Source organism: Dendropsophus ebraccatus, chromosome 3, assembly GCF_027789765.1.
Source record: "Dendropsophus ebraccatus isolate aDenEbr1 chromosome 3, aDenEbr1.pat, whole genome shotgun sequence".
NCBI classification, from domain to species: domain Eukaryota; kingdom Metazoa; phylum Chordata; class Amphibia; order Anura; family Hylidae; genus Dendropsophus; species Dendropsophus ebraccatus.
Window position 1 is genome coordinate 63836074 of NC_091456.1, and position 27378 is coordinate 63863451.

Genomic DNA, 27378 nt, shown 5'->3' on the forward strand with positions numbered 1-27378 from the left:
TAAAAGACTAAAAAAATAATTAAATTTTTTAAAAAGTTGTTTCCTTACCCCTGCTCTTTGGTGCTGCCCCCCTGCAAGGTGCTGCCCTAGGCACCGGACCACGGGTGCCTAGTGGTAGATACGGCCCTGGAGGTATGCATTAAGGTAGAGCTGTAGATGACAGTCATGTGGAAAACTATTGTTATCAATCATGTCATCTATGGTACACTATGCCAAATTACTAGAGCCCCAGATTTAATGCATCTGTTTTGGCTAGTAAAATAAGAATGCATTAAACCAGCATGGTGTTATACAGTCTTAAATACAATGTCCTCTGTAGGGCATGTACACTAGGGCATGTACACTAGGAGCATGGGTACGGCCTTGGTGCGACTTTACCATATAGAGAATATGAGTCCTTATGTTGCCTAATTTTATATGTATGATATGGTTATTCTTTTGTGTACATTCATAGGAACATAGGAAGTATCACTGTGTTTTCCTAGTTATCTTGTAAATCTGCTTAGTTATGTGGCAAAATATGTTTGGGCAATGTATGACCAGACAAAGTACATGAAAAGTTAGGTGACAGATCATGTAACAGCTTGATAGAAGAGGATAACGCAACGGCTAATATTGTACATGACATTTTGTTTACCAGGAGGGATGAGGTTACCGTCACTAAATATGAAATATTTCTTGATTTCACAAAAAGTGACTATTTCCCCTTTATTTAAGGTGTTCTTGCCTTGATTACAATTCCATGTCTCACTTAAGTGATTTAAAGGTTTTTTTTCTAGGTGGATTTCATACATTCCATTCCCGTTTCATAGTGTACATTTGCATTACATGTTCTCCTGCTTCCCTCAGCAAGCTTATGAGTAAGTCAGCATTCGAACAAGATGATAATACAACATGGTGTGTTGCCAGACAAGCCTCTTTTACTAGACTTTATCATGATTTATGAATCATGTCTTTGCATTCTGGGCTTACTCACATACATGACTATAGAACTGTGTTGACTCAGAGAAAGAGAAACTTGGATTTCCTTCAGTCTGGATTTGTCCCTGAATGAATCTGAGTGTGTTTACTCGGAGCACTGCATATTTATGTAGTTTAGTGTCTGAGAAAAAGAAAATGGGCCAACTGATTGCATTAGGTTCAGACAGAAGATCCTTTAGGGAAAGTATCTGAAGTTAGATTAAAAAGTGAATTCATTGAAAATGTGGCTTGCTATGAGACTTATACTTTATATACTGGAGGATTATGGTTAGGTCACTAAACTTTAGGATGGAACATATTGTATCGATTAGCTATACAGAGGCATTGCTCTTGCCATCCTGAATAGCATCCCATGCTGATTCATAATGTGATGATAGATAATGTAAGCCTCCTGTCTTCTTATCTCTGTTTGAGCCTTTCATAGAATTTCTTTACCAACAGAGCATCTGGTTTTAGACTGGTCGCTCACCAGGATCCCAGTCCATTGAGTTATTTACATTTTATGCCAGACTTGAAAGTTCTTGGCCGCAGGTCTGTGACATTTTTAAAGTTTACGCCATAGACCATGATACACACTTTTCCTGTAATACTAGAAAAATGATTTTTTCTGTTCGTACTCATTTTGTAATTTATTTTGTTTTGTGTTAGGCACTGATTGTTCCAGGCTATAATTCGAGGAAGTGGTGTGGGCAGAGAAACATTATCACTCGCATTAGGCTGTGTAGACATCTGCGTTGGAGGCTCCGCCACAGATTGTATCACATTTGAAAAATAGTGCAGCACGTGGCATTCTTATATGGCAAAATGACAGACCCCTTGGCGGAACCCGACAGGACCCTTTATAAGCCAATCACTGACCTATATAGGAAAAATAGTAAGTGAGAATCAGCAAAAGGCTCACAGAGCATCTATGAATCATTTATAGAATATCCTGTGGATAAAACATTAAAGGGAAACTCTGGTCAGGCAGGTTTGGGGGGGGGGGACAAAATAAAAAAGCTCTACTTACCTGTCACCATGGCCCCACAGCACCACGTCATAGGCTCCCAGACCCCCACCAGAACTTATTTTCCACTGGGAAATACCTGACCCATCAGATGTATTGCCTGCTCAGCCATCCAGTAGCTGCAGTGGTGTCCCACATCAGTTTCTGACTGACGGAGCGGACAATCCATCAGCTGGGTCATGAGGTTTCAACAGCAGGAGAGGCAAAAGGCTGGCAAGGGGTCCAGAAGTGGTGATGCAACACTTCAGTAGCATGGGGATGGATAAGTACAACTAGTTTATTATATTTCCCCACACCCCCTGCCTGCAGCCAACTTTTCCAGTTGACCTAACTTCTCCTTTAATGTTTCAGCTGATAGTACCACTTTAATAAGAGCGTGCTACAATGGAACACAACAAGAATGAACTATCATTTGTGAGACCATGATTAAGCGCGCATGCGCGCGAAACGCGTAGGTCCTACCTGTATACCGCACATGAGCTGCTTTTACTTTTTGGTATGAAATAAAGATTTTTGTATTTTTTAACTTGGAGTGCTGGGACCATCACTTTTTGTTACTTCTTCACGAATTGGCAGCTGGCCGAAGCCGGACCCGTGCACCCTCTCTCAACATACGAGGATCCGAATTGACCCCATTAAGAGGTGAGCTGACCACCACTAGTTTTTCTGTTGCTTATCATTTGTAAACTTGTATCACAGCTCAATGGTCTGGAGATTCAGGTCTCTTCTATTAAAGGGGTTTTCTGAGGAATTAAAATTTTTTATATAAGCTTGGGGATAGTGCAAAAATAAAAAAATAAGACATATTTAACTGCATTGATCCCTCTGACTCCTGGTCTGAAGTTATCCAGTCCTTGCTCATCTTCCTGCTTCCAAGTCATGCTGTCTCGGCAGGAACTGCCTGTTCAGCCAAACACAGGCTACAGAAGTGACCCACCACTGTCAATGGTTAGCTGAGCAGGCAGCTACTGCTGAAATGGCTCATCTAGGAAGAAGCCGTGACAAGCAGCAGGGAAACAGGAAACAGTGATTTTAAATTACTTTTTTACCCATATTTTACAACACACCCATATATATATATATATATATATATATATATATATATATACACACTACAGTTCAAAAGTTTGGGGTCACCCAAACAATTTTGTGTTTTCCATGAAAAGTCACACTTATTCACCACCATACGTTGTGAAATGAATAGAAAATAGAGTCAAGACATTTACAAGGTTAGAAATAATGATTTGTATTTGAAATAACATTGTTTTTACATCAAACTTTGCTTTCGTCAAAGAATCCTCCTTTTGCAGCAATTACAGCATTGCACACCTTTGGCATTCTAGCTATTAATCTGTTGAGGTAAGCTGGAGAAATTGCACCCCACGCTTCTAGAAGCAGCTCCCACAAGTTGGATTGGTTGGATGGGAACTTCTGGCGTACCATACGGTCAAGCTGCTCCCACAACAACTCAATGGGGTTCAGATCTGGTGACTGCGCTGGCCACTCCATTACCGATAGAATACCAGCTGCCTGCTTCTGCTGTAAATAGTTCTTGCACAATTTGGAGGTGTGTTTAGGGTCATTGTCCTGTTGTAGGATGAAATTGGCTCCAATCAACGGCTGTCCAAAGGGTATGGCATGGCGTTGCAAAATTGAGTGATAGCCTTCCTTATTCAGAATCCCTTTTACCCTGTACAAATCTCCCACCTTACCAGCACCAAAGCAACCCCAGACCATCACATTACCTCCACCATGCTTAACAGATGGCGTCAGGCATTCTTCCAGCATATTTTCATTTGTTCTGCGTCTCTTCTTTGTGATCCAGCGTCATCCGAAGCTCAGCCGCGATTGGCTGAGCATAACTGTGCTCAGCCAATCGCGGCTGAGCGGCTGATGACGCGGCCACGTCATCAGCTGCTCAGCTGCGATTGGCTGAGCACAGTTATGCTCAGCCAATCGCGGCTGAGCTTCGGATGACGCTGCAGAGGGCGGCCAGCACTCGGGAAGATCCGCTGGCCGCCCGAAGAAGACGTCACTGCTGAGGATCGGAGACCGTGGTCGGCACGTGACAGGTATGTGTAGCGCACCACACTTCCGGGTACACGGGTGGGGGGTGGTGGGACACGGGGAAGGGGGCCATTCACAGACATAACATACATTACAAAGTTGTATAACTTTGTAATGTGTGTTATTCTGTGAATAATTTTTTATCGCCGGACAACCCCTTTAATAAGAGCTTTCCTGTGTTCTAAAAAGGCCCTTTATCTCTGAAGTAAAACGTTACCAGGGGTAAGTGATTACCATAAGATTGTGATAGACGTAATTTGTAGTTGCCTTAGGTGTGCATAAGGGTAAGGTGTCATGTCAGCCTTATTGTGACGTGTGGTGGCAGCAGAAAACGTGTAACTTGGTGTTAGGTTCTGGTTGGTAGCTGATCCAAGACGGTCCGAGGTGAGCCCGGTTGCCTACTAGCCAGAACCTACGCCACGGGGATCGTGACAAATTGGTATCGGCATACATACACAGAATTAGCCTTCTGAGCCAATGAGCAAACACATTGTACCATTAGAACACTGGAGTGATAGTTGCTGAAAATGGGCCTCTATACACCTATGTAGATATTGCACCAAAAACCAGACATTTGCAGCTAGAATAGTCATTTACCACATTAGCAATGTATAGAGTGTATTTGTTTAAAGTTAGGACTAGTTTATAGTTATCTTCATTGAAAAGTACAGTGCTTTTCCTTCAAAAATAAGGACATTTCAATGTGACCCCAAACTTTTTAAAGGTAGTGTGTATATATATATATATATATATATATATATATATATATATATACACTCAATAAACTATTGGTCATTTGCGGCACTGGCATTGTGCAATCACAGGTTGGCTGCGAATGGCTATAACTGGTAAAAAAAAAAGATGCAGACTGAATATATGGAACACAGTTATACCTATAATCATTCCTATTACTTCATTAATATTGAATTCCAAGGACAACAAACTAACTTTATAGCAATGCAAAGTTGAAATCAGGTGAAGAATTGATACTGAGCAGATTTTTTTTATGCAATCTTTTAACTTTTGCCAATATACACTCTTTTATGTTAGTGGCATTCCTACAAAAACATAAAGTAGCCAAGTAGATACATTTTTAGAAAGACTATGCACTGCCAATCATAATTTGGTTCCTAAATTAGCATAGAAAGTAGGCAACTATATTATTTTAAGTTCCATAGTAGGTGTATATGACTCAAAAGAGCCATACTTTCAATGCTTTCTTTTCTTCAAAAAAGTACTTACTATGATACTAAATATTGGTAATAGAGATGGTTTTGTTTTTATTTGATTATTACTTTCATAAAGGGTAAAAAATTTAATATATGGAAGAAGAGAATAAGGCCCTATGTTTGCTGTAGGCACGTATAGACCTCTAAAAACCACTTCAAATGGCTTAAATAAAAATCTGAAAAGTCTAAGTCGTAAATTACATGGAATCAACATTTCACCGCTGTGTATCTGTAGGAAAGGACGACCTTGCTATACATTCTGACACAAATCAAGTCCAGCTTCCTGGAAATACATAGTATCAATCTCAAGTATCATGTGTGAAGATACCCAGAAGTCTTACAGATGCCTAATACTAGCAACTACATATGTTCTCATGGTAACGATGAAACATAACAGTGGATATGTTGGCATGGGCTAGCTTCACATCTTATTGTACTGGCAGCCACTATCCCAACACCACTTGCTAAGGTTAATGCACAATGATTTACTATCACTTACTAACAAAAAAAACATAAATTCTATGATTCCACAACTAATGATCATTTTACTTCTGGTCCAAAATTGTGCACTTATTGTATATAATGGATGATCTATATCTTTTTCATATGGAGTCCATATTTTCTGTATGGCCATAGATAATGAAGTTCTGGTACCTTAACTTACTGTCATACAGGTTTAGGCTATGTTCACACTACGTATATTTGAGGCTGTATATTTGAGGCTGTATAGCAACCAAAACAAGGAGTGGATTGAAAACACAGAAAGGCTCTGTTCACATAATGTTGTAATTGAGTGGATGGCCGTCATTTAATGGCAAATATGTGCTGTTATTTTAAAACAACGGCTGTTATATTGAAATAATGGCAGTTATTTACTGTTATATGGCGGCCATCCACTCAATTACAACATTATGTGAACAGAGCCTTTCTGTGTTTTCAATCCACTCCTGGTTTTGGTTGCTATGAGGACCTGACATGAGGACCAAATACAGCCTCAAATATACATAGTGTGAACCCAGCCTTACTGTATACCTCTACCACTGAACTCACAAAAACATTTATCTTCTTCAGCTCCCTCTAATGGTGGTTACAGGCTGACAGAACTTTGATTTTGTGAAGGAAAGTAAAGGAATAGGGCTTGGAACTGTACTGAGGAAGCACTATAAAGATAAAATGTGAAATTACCTGCATAGTATTTCAAACCAAAAAACAAAATGATGTCCATAGTTGGAGGTACACTTTACCATAAACCATTACTCAATCTGGAAGGTTGTTTTATGGGCGAGTAAATATTAAAGCAACAGACAGGTGATGAATAGGAAAAATCATGCCTAGGGCATTCCTAATGATGGTGGGGAAGAGTTACGGAAGGGCATCGCAAGCCTAGGGCACACACACTCTAGGCCACTCCAATTGGGCTGCAAGTTTTAAAGTTGTTTTTTAGGACAATAACTGCATCACCTGCCTAACGGACACAAGGACAGATCTTAGATTAAAAGCAGCTATCCGAAGATGCGGTTTGGGGGAGTCAGATTGTGGGTACAGAGTCACTTTAAGGATCATATGGGCTGTCAATTCTGAATAAAAAAGTTTTTTTTTCTCAAAAAAGTGATACTGTCACCCCTTTACTCTATGTACGGTTTTGTGCGATGGACAGTGGAAGCCCCACTTAGGTGACACTGTCCTCCAATGAAATGAAGTGATTTTAGAACAGAAAGAAGACACAGACAATTCTTGTACAGGTTTATATTGAATTTGCAACATCTAAGCTTGTGTATAGTGCAGAGAACCGCACATAGGGTAAGGGGGATAACAGTATATAATCCTAATATATAACAGTATATAATCCTAATACCACAATAAATAACTAGAAACAAAGTGTCTCTTGGTTGCAGCATGTTATATATGTAATGTTCTGCCAGGCCCAGGAGTGGCCGTTGTTTCCACAATCAGAAAATAAACTGTTCTAGACAGTTGCCTATAAATCTTCTACATTTGGCACTTCAACACCTAGCAGTAGTTGAAACCACTGTACAACATGAAGAAAACGTGTATGTGATTCATTGGAAAGATTCTGGCATACAACTACATCCTCCAGCAGCCAGTATTCCTTGCTGCTTCAGCCCATAAAGGAAATTACCACTTTAAAGCACAATCTCACTTCTTTTATACAAGTTCCATTTATTTAGCCTTTTATAACCTAATCACATATTTCACTTTGACAAATTAAAGTAGTTTCTTGCTCTAAGCCAAGACATGTTGGGGAATAAAGATTATTTCTTGAATGTGTCTAGCTACTTTAAACGTATGCTGTTTCCCCTCAACCTTTGTGCTACAAAAATACTATACCATTAAGAACAGTTAGGTTAGTGGAGCTAATAATACAAAAAGGAGTCTAATATGTAACATAAGAATGAACAACAATGCCAAAAGATTATAATTATCATTATTATTATTATTTATTTATAAAGAACACTTAATTCTAGAGCGCTATACAATAGATAGGGGTAACAAGCAGGAACAATACAAGATCAGGACACATTACATGAAGGCAAAAGACAGGCTGGTACATGAGGGAAGAGGACCCTGCCCACGAGGGCTTATAATCTTTAAAGTGCGGGGAGAGAAACAGGCGGTAAAGTGCAACCAGTAAAGTGTGATGCAGAATTATTATAGGTTGTAGCCTAGTTTGAAGAGATGGGTTTTCAGGTGAAGGACTTGATGGTGGATGAGAGCCCGATGTGTTGGGTTAGTGAGTTCCAGAGTATGGAGTCTTGGTGGCGGTTGTGCGAGGTACAAACAAGGGGGAGTGCAGACGGAGGTCACTGGAGGATCGAAGGTTCCGTGAGGGATGGTAGCGGGATATCAGGTCAGAGATGTACGGAGGAGACAGGTTGTGGATGGCCTTGTACATAATGCTCAACAGTTTAAAGTGAATACGTTGGGCAATGGGGAGCCAGTGGAGGGATTAGTAGAGGGGAGAGGCAGAGGTGAAGTGAGTGGAAAGGTGGATTAGTCGGGCAGCAGAGTTAAGGATAGACTGGAGGGGAGCAAGGGAGTTAGATGGAAGGCCAGAGAGGATGATGTTACAGTAGTCCAAGCGGGAGATAATGAGAGCATGGACCAGCAGTTTGGTAGAGTCAGGGGTGAGAAAAGAGCGGATTCTGGAAATGTTTTTGAGGTGAAGGCGGCAGGAGGAGGTCAGGGCCTGAATGTGTGGTTTAAAGGACAGGGCAGAGTCAAAAGTGACCCCAAGGCAGCAGACTTGGGGGACAGGGGACAGAGTGCAGCTATTGATAGTGATTAACAGATTAGACAGCAGGGTGGAACGAGATGGGGGAAAAATGATAAGTTCTGTTTTGTCCATGTTGAATTTTAGAAAGCGGGAGGAGAAGAAGGAAGATATGGCCGATAGACTCTCTGGAATCCTGGATAGCAAAGAGCTAGAAGTAAGACAAGAAAAACCATGACCAGTGGTTCATTCTATTAGTACTTTTAGGTTACATTTGTGTTATTAGCCTGATTGCTGAGGCGAATCTGAAATTCCTAAGACCAATGCAAAATCCATAATAGTGCCCTCTACTTACCATGTGCCAATACTAAGGTAGCAAAGGGACCTTCAGGCCAGCTGGCTGTTATTGCTGTACATTTATAATAACACAGCAGATAGTTTATAGCAGTGTTCTCTAGGCTGTGATTTTCTAATTTAGGCTGTGACAACATTTTGGGAGTTTTAGTTTTGTAATAGGTAGTTCACCAAAGGTCTGAGATCACTGATTTAGAGCATAGTATACCATGGTTGACTCTCTCTACAGCCATAATGGGATCATTTTGTTAAAGGGAATCTTTTATTACTTTCTGAACAACAGAGTGGTCACCAATGGCTTCTTCCCATCCCACCAGCCTGACGTTATGTAGTATGCAATAATGGAAGACCAGCAAACATGCAAAAAATGCAAATAAAGTAAGCAACGAAGTTATATGACAATACTGAATGGTGTCTGCAGGAGCTGCCCTCCCCCAACTACAGACTGCCAGTAGTGGCCTGTACTTTTCCACTGAGCCTCTAGCCACAGACAGAATGAGAAAAATAGAGAAGGACATCTAATACAAGGGTCTTGTGAGATTGTTATTCAAACACTTTCTATTTAGTGAATCGTAGCACTACAATGTGGTACTACAATGTTTAGGCTTTGTAAATACTGTATGATAGTGGGTTGTTGGCCTTTTCTCCTTGTATATTTTGACAGTTTACATTTCTTTCAGTGTATAAGGTTAAATGATACTCATTGGATGATGCATGAAGTCCAGACTGTACACATGTAGCAAAGGGATTTCTAGAATAAATTAGTAATGCACAGAATGCAAACAGTGATGTTGTCCTTGGTGCCATCTGAATGTTTGCCATGCAATATAGCTTAAAACAAGAAAAAAAAAATACATAAATACATAAAACAAATTCATATTTTGTCTCCATTGTTAAACAAACATTCACAATACAATGTATCCAACTCCTTGGGATAGGTTTTCTTACAGGCAGTTCTGTGTCTAATCTACACAGCACATTGTAAATATAGCCTAGGATCTTACCGATCAGCGCCCGATTCCATTGGTGTTAATGGAGGTAGCTGGGACGGAGCGTTATGTGGACTGGACTGTATGTTGCCTCCTGGAGAAGGATGATTAGAAGACAATGGCTGGGACTGAGGAATACCTCCAGCAGCTGTTCCACTTCGACTTGAGTGAGTACTGGAGAACAAAGTTGCTGAAAAACATAGGTAAAAATTACATTTAGGCAATTATATTTAATAAAAGCTAAAGGTTTCCTCTGTGAACATACTAGAAACCCAATATCTACAATAATGTAATAGCCGAAAAGTGTATGCAATATACTTGGCACTACTGTGATAACACTACGCAAACACTGCAAGCCTTGCTCTATACACTTCTAGAAATGTGCACACATACACAGAAGAAGAATAACAGTTTCCTAAAGATATACAGATGTAAAGGGGATTCCCTGGATGTTTCTACTGGATTCAAAGTAACTTTAAAGGTGTTATCTGGGCTTCTAAAATGAATGGCCTATCATCAGAATATGCCATCAATATTAGATCAGTGGGGGTCCAACTCTTGGCATCCCAGGCGGGTCAGCTGTTTAAAGGGTTCACGGCTCGTGAGCAAGTGCTACAACCTCTTCATTGTTTACATCTGCTTGTACTATTGCATGCCATACCTTTTGAAGTGGCTATGCTAAATATTGAGGTTGTGTTCTCCACAGCTGTAGTACTGTGCACAGCTGGTATGAAAAGCAGATACGCTTTCTTACATTCGATTTAAAAAATTAAATGACTCCAGATTACGTACTAGAAACTCTATGAAGGGAAATGAGAGAAGCTCACTGCAATGCTCTGCAGCTGGGTAAAGGGGATCCACTAACTCTGCATAGTGGAATTGTCTATTGGGTTATTTCCTCTAACACTGACTGGTGATGTCTCAATTAACATGTTGGTAACAGGAGGACTAGCTTATGTCTCTGGATGTGTAAATTAATGACAGGAACTAATTTTCCATAGAGTAATAGAGATTGCAATATGAATAACTGTATAGGCTCAGGTTTATTTGACTCTTTCTCCGGGGATGCAAACTTTCACATCTGGCTTTGTAGCTTACTCATCCTTATAGATGTGGCTGAGTCTAACTTGGCACTAAAGAGATCAGGCTTCTTTAGAGTTACAACATCAGTTTCCTTGGGAATTACACTTGGAATGTCCCAGCTCACTTGTGTGTAATAGGGAACGCATTCTTAATAATACAGCCATTCATTTTCCAGGAATTTCTCACAAACATTTATATTGTAGGTTAGAAGTAACTTTGCGATCTCTGTCAGCTGGATAAGTGTCAAAATGTTGCTCTATGTATACTATGTATAAATACTACATAAATGTATATGTATATATACTATGTTTATTTACCTTATAAAACTATAACTGCATTATTCACAGTATATCAATAAGTACTGAGAAGCCTGTAATAGCCTCTTCTTTCATTGCACTCAATATCACTTTTCCATAGTTTTTTCTGCAAAGAAGACTTGGTGACCCAGCTTGTATTTCTCTAACTTTGCCACAGTCATGATGAATTTGCTAACATTGCAAAGCCGCGTAAAAAGACTCAATCTGACATTTAACAGTCATTTAAGACAATTCATTTATTTGGTTTCTGTGGCTTTTCATTGGACTTCAAGTAAACCTAATGAGTGGTCTCAGCAATTCTTTTTACAATACACCAATGTAACAATTCAATGACAAAATCAGATATTCTATATCTGTATCACATATGACCAATGCTTTTAAAAGTTCGAGGGGGTGGGGGTGAGTTTTGGTGCCCATGTCAACCAGCTGTTTGAAAGGTTCTTGATTGAGTGATGCCATCTGATCATTATTTATATCTGCTTGTACTAGCACACACATCATCATTGCAGCTGCATCCCATACAGATGCAATACCTAGCACAGCTGCTATGCATAGTCACACTTTATACAGTATGCTTAACAATGCTTCTGTGGAACATTAAGACCCCCGAGATAAACTGCTAGACAGACACTCTTTTTAAAGCTGGCAATACACATAGGACCTTTATTGGTCATATGGGGCCATCCATCCATCCATCCATCCATCCATCCATCCAAGGGATCGATTGTACCAGCAATAGGGCAGACTAAACTGATAGATCTGGGATCTGTACAAAGTGGTAAATGATTGCCATAGTCATGGCAAGCCTATTGTATAAATTAAGACTCAGATGCTGCTTCTTTGCCCATAATACCTTACTAGTATAGCAAATCCCTGTAGATTAGACTATTCTTTAAATGATTCCCAATGCAGTCATTATAAAGGAATCCTTAGAAGGCGGTAGGGAAAAGCATTCGGCAGATTACAAGAGCTGCACTTAGACCCAGATAAGCCCCCAACCACAGGTTAATTGGCCGCTCTAATTGCTTCTTCATTGTCTTCTTCTTTTAAATTGACAATGTTACAAATTACCTTCAACAGATGTTTCCAATTTCTGAAAAATCTTAGATACAATAGTAAAGTATGTCTCCACAGATCAAACAGTTTTACCATTCTCACTTTAAGTGCTACCACATTGAAAAGTCCTGAAACATAATACAGTGTAAAACAAGGGATGATTACACACAGCTCGGTAGCTCTCTTCTACCACCTCTTGATCTCAGAAGTATGGAGAAAGGGATTTCCACATTGACAAGCAATGCTCATTCAGAGCAAGCAATGATGCTAATCTAAAACTTCTGACTTAGCATAGAATAATGTAGGATTACTTCTACATGACAGAAGCAAAGATCAAAAATAAGCAAAACAAGAGAATTCATAAAACATCATAAACATTGCTCAATCCTATCAATTCCAATCAGATAATTTTCTAAATCCAGTGTATATTTTTACATATAAGTTTCATATGATACTATACCCTGTTTCCCAGAAAATAAGACATCCTTTAAAAATAAGGCATAGTGGAGGCTTTACAGGATAGCTTAAAATAAGGCATCCCTGGAAAATAAGGCATCCCCCGAAAGTAAGAGACCCGCCGCCACCCTCGGCCACCATACCGCTAAGGGGTGAGGGGAGGTGGTGGGTTTTCTGGTTATGCTGGTTTGTGATGACAACTACTATACAATAATATAGGGTAATAACAGGGTGTATATATATATATATATCTATATATCCTGTTTATCTGAAAATAAGACATCCTCTGAATATAAGGCATTGTGGAGGATTTACAGGATAGCTTAAACTAAAATCCCCTGAAAATAAGATATAGTACATCTTTGGGAGCAACAATTAATATAAGACACTGTCATATTTTCAGTGATACACGGTAATAGTATCTATAATACTGTATGATGAGGTTGCATGCATGGATCTTGGGACAGCAGCTGCAGGAGTATAGGACAGAATATCTTACTTTTGCACTTCGAAGTTAGCAGATTTTAATTTTACAATATGTACTCTGTAAATGCATCTTATGCATATAGGGCGTTATATAGAAATACCATACTTGGACCTCACAAGGAACTGGAGGAAATCACAATAGGATTGGCTGTTTTATGGTTGTAGGAAAGCAGCCAAAGTCTGAGAAAGACTGATCAGCATTAAGGGCAAATAACAGAATCAGTTCTCGCGCGCGTCACATTACACCCTATGAAGCACACATTCTACACTGATTTCCCTATTACATGCACATATACACACTGGCACATAGTAAGGGCCATATTACATGGGACGATTATCATTAAAAAAATCGTTAGATTGTTTGGATTTAAATGATAATTGTTTTATGTAATAGCAGGCAACGATTAAATGACCAATGAGAAATCGTTGATTGTTTGATAGAATCTGGACCTATTTTCATCGTTGATCGTTCACAAATTGTCCAAACATCGTTTGGTGTAATAACCCGTCGTTCGGTTTTTCCCTCGTCTATCAGCCAGGAAAGATTGAGTGCAAGAACGACCGTAACGTTCATCGTCCTATGTAATAGGGTGAACGATTTAAGATAGTTTGTCAAGGTGGTCGTTTGGGTTTGTTTATCGTTAGTCGCTGAAAAATCGTTCCTTGTAATACCACCCTAAGGCAACTGACCTATTATGATTTTGGATGATAAAACAACATGGAGTAGCTAGAGAAAGTTTACATGAACATTAGGAGAACACACAAAATTCACATAGAGGTTAGAGATGAGTGAGTAGTAAAATATTTAAAGGCTCGAAATTTGATTTGAACAGACCATGATGTTCCACTATTTGATCAAATATCAAACCCTATTAAAATCTATGGGAGAAAAATGCTTGTTTCTTGGTGACCACCAAGTGGTTGAATTTAGGTTCCCAAGTCCACAATGACACCTCAGAAATTGATGCACACACCTCTGGAATGCAACTAGCACCGCAGAGGAAGTATGCCTGGGTGCATCCAGGGCCGTCTCAACAGCATTATGGGCCCCTGGGCAGAGGTGCGAATTGGGCCCCACCCCCCGCGGCCGCCACCATCAAAACCCCCCCATCTTTGCAACCCCGCCCCTAGCCAGTACAATTCCGTACAATAAAAAATACAAATTATTGTTAACATAAACTTTAATTCACAACACAGTCTTTCAGCAGCGCAAAAACAAAAAATAACCGTGTGTGCATGCCTCACCAAACCAGACCAGGTTGGTTTCAAAGTATCCAAAAAACGCAATGGAGACAGCACTTCCAACAGCAATCTGCAGGGTTTATTGTCACACCAGTGCAACATGTCTCATATATACAGAGGGGCAACAACATGACTATTATATATGAGAACCATGTTGTCTCCCTGTATGTATACTGTATAATACAATATACAGGGAAACAACATGGCTTATATATAGAGAAGGGCAAAACAACATGTCTCATATATACAGAGGGGCAACAACATGACTATTATATTATATATGAGAACCATGTTGTTTCCATGTATACAGAATACAGGGAAACAACATGGTTCATATATAATATAATAGTCATGTTGTTGCTCCTCTGTCTATATGAGACATGTTGTTTTGCCCTTCTCTATATATATATGCCAGATAACAAGCAACAAATATTACCACCACATACTGACTAACACCACCGCTGCTACTGACTAATCCACTGTACACAGATCACTATCACCTCATCCAGTCATTTAGAGGTACCCAGCTCTACACAGGTTATGTACACTATATACATTACAGTGCAGATACATCAAGTGACTCACATGGGACGTCTTCTCTGATCGGAGTTCCTCCCTTTTCATCTTCTTTTCCATTTGCTCTGTGCCGTTATGAGAACTTCTCCGAGCCACGAATCCACAGAATCTGCCAGACACACATATAAGGCTCCACACTCTGTCACTATCCTTATCTCTCTACACACTGCACATCTGTATTGGCCCCTTATAGATAGCTCCCCCTGTATTACCCCCTTATAGATGGCTCCCCCTGTATCCCCCCCCTTATAGATGGCTCCCCCTGTACCCCCCGTATAGATGGCTCCCCCTGTATTACCCCCTTATAGATGGCTCCCCCCTGTATTACCCCCTTATAGATGGCTCCCCCTGTATTACCCCCTTATAGATGGCTCCCGCCTGTATCCCCCCGTATAGATGGCTTCCCCCTGTATCCCCCGTAAAGATTGCTCCCCCGTATTCCCCCCTTATAGATGGCTCCCCCCTGTATCCCCCCCTATAGATGGCTCCCCCGTAATCCCCCCTTATAGATGGCTCCCCCCTGTATCCCCCCCACTCGTATAGATGGCTCCCCCCTGTATCCCCCCCCTATAGATGGCTCCCCCTGTATCCCCCCTATAGATGGCTCCCCCTGTATCCCCCCTATAGATGGCTCCCCCCTGTATCCCCCTATAGATGGTTCCCCCCTGTATACCCCCTATAGATGGCTCCCCCTGTATCCTCCCCTATAGATGGCTCCCCCTTGTATTCCCCCTATAGATGGCTCCCCCTGTATCCCCCCTATAGATGGCTCCCCCCTGTATCCCCCCTATAGATGGCTCCCCCCTGTATCCCCCCTATAGATGGCTCCCCCTGTATCCCCCCTATTGATGGCTCCCCCTGTATCCCCCCCTATAGATGGCTCCCCCTGTACCCCCCTATAGATGGCTCCCCCTGTATCCCCCCTATAGATGGCTCCCCCCTGTATCCCCCCTATAGATGGCTCCCCCCTGTATCCCCCCTATAGATGGCTCCCCCTGTATCCCCCCTATAGATGGCTCCCCCCTGTATCCCCCCCTATAGATGGCTCCCCCTGTATCCCCCCCTATAGATGGCTCCCCCTGTATCCCCCCTATAGATGGCTCCCCCCTGTATCCCCCCTTTAGATGGCTCCCCCCTGTATCCCCCCTAAAGATGGCTCCCCCCTGTATCTTCCCTTATAGATTGCTCCCCCGTATTCCCCCCTTTTAGATGGCTCCCCCCTGTACCCCCCCTTATAGATGGCTCCCCCGTATTCCCCCCTTATAGATGGCTCCCCCCTGTATCTCCCCCTCATATAGATGGCTCCCCCCTGTATCCCCCCTATAGATGGCTCCCCCCTGTATCCCCCCTCGTATAGATGGCTCCCCCTGTATACCCCCCTATAGATGGCTCCCCCCTGTATCCCCCCTATAGATGGCTCCCCCCTGTATCCCCCTCGTATAGATGGCTCCCCCCTGTATCCCCCCTATAGATGGCTCCCTCCTGTATCCCCCCTCTTGTATAGATGGCTCCCCCCCTATAGATGGCTCCCCCGTATTCCCCCCTTATAGATGGCTCCCCCCTGTATCCCCCCCACTCGTATAGATGGCTCCCCCCTGTATCCCCCCTATAGATGGCTCCCCCTGTATCCCCCCTATAGATGGCTTCCCCCTGTATCCCCCTATCGATGGTTCCTCCCTGTATACCCCCTATAGATGGCTCCCCCTGTATCCTCCCCTATAGATGGCTCCCCCTTGTATCACCCCCTATAGATGGCTCCCCCTGTATCCCCCCTATAGATGGCTCCCCCCTGTATCCCCCCTATAGATGGCTCCCCCTGTATCCTCCCCTATAGATGGCTCCCCCTTGTATCACCCCCTATAGATGGCTCCCCCTGTATCCCCCCTATAGATGGCTCCCCCCTGTATCCCCCCTATAGATGGCTCCCCCCTGTATCCCCCCTATAGATGGCTCACCCTGTATCACCCCTATTGATGGCTCCTCCTGTATCCCCCCCTATAGATGGCTCCCCCTGTACCCCCCCCTATAGATGGCTCCCCCCTGTATCCCCCCTATAGATGGCTCCCCCCTGTATCCCCCCTATAGATGGCTCCCCCTGTATCCCCCCTATAGATGGCTCCCCCCTGTATCCCCCCCTATAGATGGCTCCCCCTGAATCCTCCCCTATAGATGGCTCCCCCTGTATCCCCCCTATAGATGGCTCCCCCCTGTATCCCCCCTATAGATGGCTCCCCCCTGTATCCCCCCTAAAGATGGCTCCCCCTGTATCCCCCCTAAAGATGGCTCCCCCCTGTATCCCCCCTAGATGGCTCCCCCCTGTATTTCCCCTAGATGGCTCCCCCCTGTATCCCCCCTTATAGATGGCTCCCCCGTATTCCCCCCCCTATAGATGGCTCCCCCTGCATCCCCCTATAGATGGCTCCCCCCTGTGTCCCCCCCTATAGATGGCTCCCTCCTGTATCCCCCCTATAGATGGCTCCCCCCTGTATCCCCCCTTATAGTTGGCTCCCCCGTATTCCCCCCTTATAGATGGCTCCCCCCTGCACAGCAGATAAAAAAAACAAACACCCAACTCACCTCCCAGCGCTACCCCGTCGCTGCTTCCTCTCCTCTTCTGCCCCCGTCTGATGCGTCGCTCCCTGGGGGATTCTCCGGGAGCGCACACATCCGGAAGCTCAGTGTGCGCCCAGGCCGGGACTTCCGGTACAGGAAGCCCCAGCGACGCGCACTGAGGTTCCTGATGCGTGCGCTCCGGGAGAGTCCCCCGGGGAGCGACGCATCAGCCGGGGCCGGATTTCCTCTTGCGACCGCAAGCAAGAAAGTGCTTGCGGTCGCAAGAGAAGGGGAAGGGGGGCCACGCAGGGCCGTGTTACCCGTTGGGCATGGGAGGCGGCTGCCCGGGGACCCTTGCGTCCTAGGGGGCCCCTGCCTGCTGTCACAGCGGGCAGGGGCCCCCTAGGACGCAAGGGCCCCGGGCAGCCACCTACCATGCCCAATGGGTAAGACGGCCCTGGGTGCTTCTAACACGGCCTAGTCGCAATATTACCCCACTACCACAGGTTCGTAACAATACACTCCAAACATAATATATGGCGACAGGTGCCAGGTGTTTTTTACTACTTTCAATGAGGTGCAGAGCGCAAAAAAGTTGTGAGAATTAGGGGTCTTGCCTGCCTACAATCAGCTAAACCCTCACTATCAAGTTCTTATACTCTAAAGGTCACATGAGTAAGTCAGCCAATGTAGATGCTGTTGTCGTGATGCCAGCGTTCTCCTAGGGACTCTCACACCACCCTGCATAGTTATTGGCTAGAAAAAGGCACCATAGAAGGTGGGAGGAGAAACAATTTTTTACAGCGTTTTCGGTCAGATGAGTGTAATATTTGATCGAATAGCTACTTGATTGAGTACTACTCGCTCATCTACTGTATAATAGTGAGAATAAAATTCAGGACCCCAGTGTATTTATTTGCTACCATACTGCTACAAAGGCAACTCTAGTTCTGCCAAAACTACATTATTTACAGTCGACATAACATGTAAACACAAAGTTTCGAAAATGTGCCATGTTCTATAGAGCAATATATATATATATATATATATATATATATATATATATATATATATAGAGGATTGAGGACAGCATCGTCTTCCAAAACACGTGCTAAATCTTTATTGTGCCGGTTTGCATAATATAGTGCACTATATTATGCAAACTGGCACAATAAAGATTTAGCACGTGTTTTGGAAGATGATGCTGTCCTCAATCCTCTTTTTTTCTACATGATTGTTGGGGGTTAGAGCCGTACCCTGGGAGGACTGTGCATCCAGTGGTGTGTTTTCCGCGGACCCAGCCCTCTTTTTGTTGCATATATATATATATATATATATATATATATATATATATATATATATATATATACACATACCTAAGGCAGATACCACTCACATTAAGTGTATAGAAAACCCTTTAACACACAGTATAAGTTGTAAATGTTTTTTTTTTTTACTGCATCCTGCTGTTTAGAAATTTTCACTAGCAGAAAAATATAAACCACCAATTTCAACAACCTGATGGGGGCAAAAAAATCTAACTCTTTTGGTCTCCGTCAGGTGATTGGGGTCTATGGCGGTGTTTAATTATAGCCACTGGTAAATATTGTGACGCCTACAGAAAATGAAGTGTGAAAAGAGCCTAAAGCAATTACATTCCGCACGGAAAACTTGGAATGCACATAATAATTATTATGTAAATAGAAGGTTACTCCGAATTTAGGGTGGTCAATTTTAAAATTCAATCACAGCTTAAGGTTTTCACCAGATACAGTTCACCTCCTAAGTTAAACACTATTATATTCCAACAAAGTGGTGCCCATGGTATGGTCAGACATACAGCCACTGGGCTCTTGATATAATAAGTCAGAAAAACCGCAAGTGACTGGGACAAATGCACTTGCAGGCAGTATTCATTGAAAATTCATATCAAACAATATACAAATAGGGCCATTAAAAAATAACAAATGCCTGATAAATATGCCACCATTATCTCGTAGTTACTTTGTGAATGGTATTCAGGCTATGAGATTAAATTGTTAGTGTCTGTGGATGGACAGCACAATGATATCCAACCTGCTGTGAGCTTCAATAAAATGTGTCACCAGGTCGCAACAATGGAAGTTCATTGTCTGGTCACTTTGTGTTATTAAAGGGTCACAGCTGTTTACATGGCGCAGAGGTATCTTTTAAAAACTCTTTTATTTATTGCCAATGACTGGCAGCTGCAAAATTGATTAGATATGGAAGATGAACACGGAAACATCGGAAATTCACATTGCTTTTAGAATTGAAATATGAAGGAAACTGAAGTGCACTTGATCTTGATAAAATCCTAGGTCAATGCATGACATCACTCATACCAGTCCTTAAGGGTATTTCACTTAGATTTTAAGTGGAATCTAATACTGGGTGTCACCCATTCAGAATCCAATGGCCTAATACAATAAAAAGGTTGTAACCTTCATAAACTGTAGCAATAGAACATACAGTATACTGTACGTCCTGGACAGTTACACTATACATATTTTAATTCTATATTCAAATTTAACCCCTTAAGGACAGAACCCAAAATGGCCTTAAGGACCGCAAAAATTTTCAATTTAGCGTTTTCATTTTTCCCTCCTCGCCTCCTAAGAGCTATAACTCTTATTTTTCAGGGCCATATGAGGACTTGTTTTTTTCAGGAACAGGTGTACTTTGTAATAGCGTCTTTCAATCCACCATACCAAGTATGATGGAACCCCAAGTTATCATTTATGGGGTGAAATTGGGGAAAAAAAACAATTCTGCAAAAAAAAAAATTTTTTTTTTGGGGTGGGGGGTTCATGTTTGCGTAATGCACTTTAACGTAAAACTAACATGGTAAAATTATTCTATAGGTCAGTCTGAACAAAGCAATCTGCAGTTTATGTAGCTTTTCTAATGTTTTAATATTTTTATTAAAGGGGTAGTGCGGTGTTCAACATTTATTCACTAAATAACACACATTAAAAAGTTATACAACTTTGTAATGTGTGTTATTTAAGTAAATGGCCCCCTTCCCTGTGTTTCCCCCACCCCAGAAGTGTGATGCCGTATACTCACTGTCGACCTCGGCCGCCATTTTGGGTCAAAAACGTCATCTTCAGGAGGCTGGCCAGACCGGTCCAGCCCTCCCTCATGCCGGCCCCCCTCCAGCACGTCATCAGCTCTTCAGCCGCGATTGGCTGAGCATGGTTATCCTCCACAGCTCCTGTCCCTGTGTTAAGGGCCGCACTGCGGGGGTTAATGGAGGGCCGATGCACGATCCCGGCGGCCTGTCATTAACAGTGAGGACCCGGCTGCATATAGCAGCCAGTACACTCGTGCTCTCAAGTGAGCTCAGCTCCTGAGCTCACTTCAAAGCACTGCTGGAATCACTGGGGTACTGATATGTCATGGGTCCTTAAGTGACAGGGTCCCATGACTTACCAAGCCAATAAGGCATGGGTCCTTAAGGGGTTAAAGTGTTGCTGTCACTTGAAAAAGGTGGGGGAGTTTTAAATGCTGGTCGCAACTTAAAATCGTTTGTGGTGTTACATTAATGTCAGTCATTTAACCCTTAAATGCTAGGATTAATACTTATTTCCAAATAAAAAAATTCTGTGTGTGGAATTATTAAAAAATCCAATCTAAACCAAAACCATACCAATAAAAACTACAGGTCAAATAGAAAAAATGGATCCTCCCACATCCCCGTTAATCAATTTGAAACATATTATATGTTCTCTAAAAATATTTTAATTTTACGGGGCATCAGCAGCAAAATAAATGGGTTAAATATGGGTATCTTTGTACTTCTACTGATCTACAGAGTCAGGCTATGTTCACACTACGGATGAGACCGGCCGTTCCGTGACTCCGGCCGGATGATCTTTCCTCCGTAGAGCAGCACGTGCCCGCATCAGGGCTTCCCATAGCCCACAGTGAAGCAAGCGGCCGGAGCCGCTCGCTTTACTGTGTGAACTGCCAGGTCCTTCTGCGGACGGAATTCATTGAATTCCGTCCACAAATAATGGACCTGTCAGTTGTTTGCGGCGCCGCATGGGAACCGGCCAGAGCATATATGATATACGCCGGGTTCCCGTGGCAAACAATGCTATGTTCCACCCTGCAAATCTACGGCTGTAGTTCTGTGGTGAGAACTACGGCCGTAGATTTACGTAGTGTGAACATAGCCTCAGGCTCCTATTCCATGGGCCGAGCAGAGCCCGATCAACGATGTAAAAGAGCGCCAATCTGCTAGATCGGCGCTCATTTACTGGGCCTATTTCACGGCCCGAAAATTGTCAGTGAGGGCTGCAGGGACATTGTTACCGATGTCCTTGCAGCCCTTGGCTGACAGACCGCTCAGCCAATCACTGGCCAGGGCCGCCGCGGGCAGTGATTGGCTTCGGGTCTGTCAGTTTAGACAGACCCAAAGCTCCAAAGCTGCTGCGGCGCAGGACCGGGAGAGGGAGAAGACCTGCAGCCTGGGCAGGTAATGTATGATGTTTTGAAATCGTCGGTTGCCCGCCGCGCCTGCTATTCCACGTAGCCATGCGCGGATGGCGACCGATGATTTTAGGTTTGAACCTGAATGAACAATCAGCCGATGACACGATCATCGGTTGATCGTTCTCTCTATTCCACGGAGCGATAATCGGCCGAATCGGGCCTATTCGGCCAATTACCGCTCTGTGGAACAGGGGCCCCTAAGGCTATGTTCACACTTGGTTTAACAGCATCCATTGCACAGCAACGGACACTAGTAAACTGCCACCACCGGGCTGTATTAAGGTCGTTCCTGCAGCCTTTACCTCTGTATCGGCTGCAGCAACGTTCTTTTTTTACCGTTGACTTGCAGGCCTTATCGGGTGTGCCTGTAAATCAATTAGTCATTCACTTCAATGTAATGTGCGGCCCTCACTGCACATTACATTGTGTGAACATCTATTATTTCCGGAAACTGTGGCTCTTAGAAACGAGGAGGAAAATTCAAAATATAAGAAGTAAAAACTGGCGTATTGACAAGGATAAAATTGCCTGTGTCCTTAATGGATTAAAATTTGATTTAAGGTTAGTTGCAGAGATGTACATACTTACCTAGAATTATTAGACTACCCTACTGCTTTTGACATTTTTGTCTGAATCTTGAATTGAAAAATATTCTGTAACTTTGATAATATTAGAATGATCATGCTGGCAACCATATGTGTAGGTTATTCAAAATTAACTAGGAGAAATAGAATATCTATATCCCTAGTAAATCTAACCCCCCTGAGATGGCAGCTGAGTAATTATACTCATACTTGTGAAACCTGTAAAAATTAGAACAGCAAAATGCTGTGTACAGAATCAGTAACTCAGCAGGGAAGAGTAAAATGACCAATTTACATCATCTTGTTAAATTTACTGCCATGCACATATTTCCAGCAACATTTTCAAAGAGCCTGTTTTACTAAATGATGTCATTCTAAGGCTATTTATAGCTGAAAATAAACAGTAAACAAGGTGCCTAAGCTTTAGTGGCAGACTGTTTACCTGCAGTTATAAGGGATACATCAATTCGAAATATTTGTAAACATTTTCAAATTTTATTTTATGGAATGGTGATTTACATATAAAAATTATATATAGTGCTAAAATATTCACTACAGTGCCACTACAACACAATGCAATGGCTGTTTGTACATAGCTTGGTCAACTGATTTAATTTAAAGAGTCACAATGGGGTAGATTTGTCATCTGCTTCTCTGGCATAGGCAATGGAAAAGGTGCTGATTCTAGTGCACACCATGTAGTCTGATTTATCATGGTAAACCATAGAAGAAATCTTCAGGTGTAGATTCCTGTGCCCGCCATGCATCAGATGCAGGTAATCACTAGATGCAGCTGTGGTAACTAAAACACTTGCAGCTTTTGGAATGTGAAGGTAAAAAAATTAAAAACCACGGTCTGTTGAAGCTCTGGCAACATGGAATAGACTGTCACCAACACCCATCTGGTGTCTGCCCACCGCTGTCCACAACATGTTTTTGCACCTTTTTTACAGAAAAGAATGCATTAAGGCATTTTTTGGTGAGAACAGCTTCTATCTTTCTTATTCACTTACTGTTGGATATCAAAGTCTGTGTTTGCTAGCACCGCCAAGCCGCCACTATTCATCAGAAGAAGCACCTGACACTGACGTGCTTGTAATACCGACCATATGTCTACACCCTGCATTTTCAATCGTAGGCTATGTTTCTAAAATGGGAAAATAAGTACCAATAAGGACTGTTCATCATACTCATTACCATCACCGTTATTTGCACTTATGTTTGCATTTTGGGAACACAGGAGGAGAACCAATCACAGCTCCTCTTTCCTTTCACCAGAGATGAAAGCTGAGCTGTAATTGGCTGCTGTGGGCAGTTTGCACCAGTCTAAATTTGATAAATCCCAACCATAGTCTAAATAAAGCAGATAGGACATGGACTTTCTCCTATAGGTTATTCCCAGGTTCTGGGAAACACAGACAGCACTGACAGGAAAGCCCTGTCGTGGAGTCTTTCCCTGTGCAGCATGATGTACCAATTAGAGATAAGCGAACCGGTTTGGCCGGTATGGAATCCGGTTCGGATTTTCCCAAAAATCCGAGTCTGATCTGATTCGGATTTTTGGAAATCCGCTCCGATTTTTTTTTCTTGCTTTCTAAAATGGCAGCTGTCATTCTAGAAAGAACTTTCCCATGATTCCCGGAACACATCCAATCAGCAGGGATCTTGTACTAGCCCACCCCCTGTGTGACGTAGGTATTGCTTTAAAAGGAGCGGTCACATGACCGCACCACGCAGTGTGTAGAGGGAGAGAGAGAGAGGAAGCAAGCTGCTGTTGTGTACTACAGACTACTGAGAAGATATTGTGGAAAAGAAAAGGAAAGATTAGAAAAGCGGAGAGGAGAAACATCTAGTTATTGAGAGAGAAATATAGAGAGGCCAAAAGATAGATTAGGCATAGGACATGCAGTACAGATATACAAGTCCTATACTTCTGATAGTGTGTATATCACATCCGTCTTATCCTGAGAGACTAAAATACCTGGTGCAGGAGTAAGCATTATATCTTAAAAAAAAAAAGTGCTATATATATGTATATTGTGGGGGGTTAGCTCCGTCACAGCTATCACAGACACAGCAGAGTTAAAATCACTGGGTTTTTATTTCACAAAGTCCAAGCAGTAACAAAATAGCTTCTCTTCAGCAGGTGCAAATAACATAAGGATAGCCTTGCTTCAGGCACAAAGGGTTAAACGAAAACAGGATTTCTCACCAGAACAGTCTTTTTAGGCTACAGCAGATTCTCCAGCTTCTCTGCCTGGAACCAACACAGCAGAACCTCCAAACAAGCTCCAGCCTTGGAGTTACACACCACACACAGCTCACCTAGTCTCCTGGCTGTTATAGGCCAGGGAAAACCCGGGATGGATACGTGGGAGCAGTCATCCCACCCAACTCTGAGACTGCTCCAGTAAAAGCCGGCCCGGAACAACTGCTTGAAAGCAGGTATACTAAATTAGAAAAAACTGTCAGTAACCTATGGTTACTGACCAATTCTATCCGGCCTACTCCACCGAGGCCTTGAACCACGGTGACACGTATCTGTCATCGACCACCATACCTTGTGCCTTGTCACATACCCCCCCCCCTCTGCCCAAAGCCGTGGGGCTGGGCACTTTCAACCAGCAGGCAGTGTACCCTTGACAGGGCATCTGCATTACCATGCAATTTACCTGCTCTATGTTCCACATTGAAACAATAATCTTGTAATGCCAGAAACCAGCGTGTTATCCTGGCATTATTCCCCTTTTTCATTCTCATCCATTTCAGTGGGGCATGGTCAGAAACCAACTTAAACCTTCTGCCCAGTAGGTAATACTTAAGGGAATCCAATGCCCACTTAATGGCCAGGCACTCCTTTTCCACAATGGAGTAATTTTTCTCGGCTGGGGAAAGTTTACGGCTGAGATACATAACTGGGTGCTCTTCTCCATTTATGTCCTGGGACATTACTGCACCCAGGCCTACATCGGACGCATCCGTCTGGACCACAAATTCCTTAGAGAAATCGGGTGCTACCAAGACTGGCTGCTTGCATAAGGCAAGTTTTAGTTCATTAAAGGCTCTCTCTGCCTCCGGTGACCATTTAACCATAACTGACTGGGTCCCTTTTGTGAGTTCAGTTAATGGAGCTGCTATTGTGGCAAAGTCTGGGACAAACCGTCTGTAGTAGCCTACGATACCCAAGAATGCCCTTACTTGTTTTTTTGTTAGTGGGCGGGGCCAATTCTGTATGGCTTCGACCTTGTTAACCTGAGGTTTAATTAAGCCTCTACCTACAACGTACCCCAGATATTTGGCCTCTTCCATCCCAACCGCACATTTTTGGGGGTTGATGGTAAATCCCGCTCTCCTTAGGGCATCTAAGACTGCCTGCAGTTTTTCTAGATGACTTCCCCAGTCACGGCTAAATATCACAATGTCATCTAGGTACGCAGCGGCATACTTCTTGTGAGGGATCAGTATGCGATCCATCGCCCTTTGAAATGTGGCAGGAGCTCCCTGCAACCCAAAAGGCATTCTGGTGTATTGGTAGCATCCCTCCGAGGTGGAAAAGGCAGTCTTTTCCTTGGCCTCCTTAGACAGGGGGATTTGCCAATACCCTTTTGTGAGGTCCAAGGTGGTGATGTACCGGGCTGGACCTAGCCTTGTATTCCTCCTTCATTTCTTATGCCCAAATGCATATATAAAACACGAAAATTGGTTCCTCCTAAGTCAAGCGCCAGAAATTCTCCCCGTTCTGTTCCATTTGGTGTTCCACGCACAAATGTGGGGAGCATCTTTACAATAGCTTCTGGTTGCGTCAATTTCCGGAGACCCTTTTCCATTTCATTTCTCATACGTTTTTGTACCTCAGCTAGTTTTGCCTGGGTCATAATAAAAGGTTCTAAGATTTTATCAGTTAACTTTCTTTGCTCAGCAACACGTTGTGCTACAGCAGTTACTATGGCTGTGCCTTTTCCACTTCCATCCTCAGACACTATAAACTTTATCTGGCAGTCTGGAGCTAACTCTTTCAGCGTCTGACTGAGATGTTCACCAAATTTTGGGTTTGTTTTATAAACAGAACCATCCACTCCTACTGTGATACGCCCCATTGGGTCATGATGATTATTCCTGATGCGATTGGCAACTGCAGCAAGTCCAGCCGCACACAACTTTGCAGATCTTGTGGACACAGCACTGCAGACACACTTCACCTGTTCGCAGTCTTGCTCAGTCGGATTCAATCCCAATGATATCAAAAGAGCTTTAGCCTTTGCTAGGCCAGACTTTTCATTCTCGATTTCTGACACGTCCTTGGTATGTATTGCTTCTTTAGCAAGTAGTTGAGCTGTTGTGATGCCTTGAAACAATAGTTCTTTCTTGGCCAGTTTAATAAGTATGTGACGCACAATTTCTCCCATGTACATGCCACTGATCATCTTATCAAACCTTTGCTTTCCAGGTGTATGGGATTTCTGGTCTACTTCCCGATCATACTCAGTTTCAATCTCTTTTAACCCGCCATCATCACCAAGTCCTCCCCATTCCACATTAACACACATTTTCCCTTCATCTTCTTCGACAGCTTCCACATTGCCCGCATCCTCCACCACTTGTGGGGGGTTAGCTCCGTCACAGCTATCACAGACACAGCAGAGTTAAAA

The 27378-nt window shown here is 42.8% G+C and overlaps 1 protein-coding gene and 1 pseudogene across 1 annotated transcript in view; both read right to left on the bottom strand.

Annotated features, from left to right (window-relative positions):
* The window catches only part of GLIS3 (GLIS family zinc finger 3), a 347865-nt gene that overhangs the window by 57207 nt on the left and 263280 nt on the right, over positions 1-27378 (bottom strand). Inside the window, exon 8 of the mRNA XM_069964277.1 lies at positions 9874-10048. Coding sequence (XP_069820378.1) covers positions 9874-10048 — 175 coding nt within the window. The remainder of the gene's footprint in view (positions 1-9873; positions 10049-27378) is intronic.
* On the bottom strand, positions 26371-27317 carry LOC138787551 (hexokinase-2 pseudogene; annotated as a pseudogene).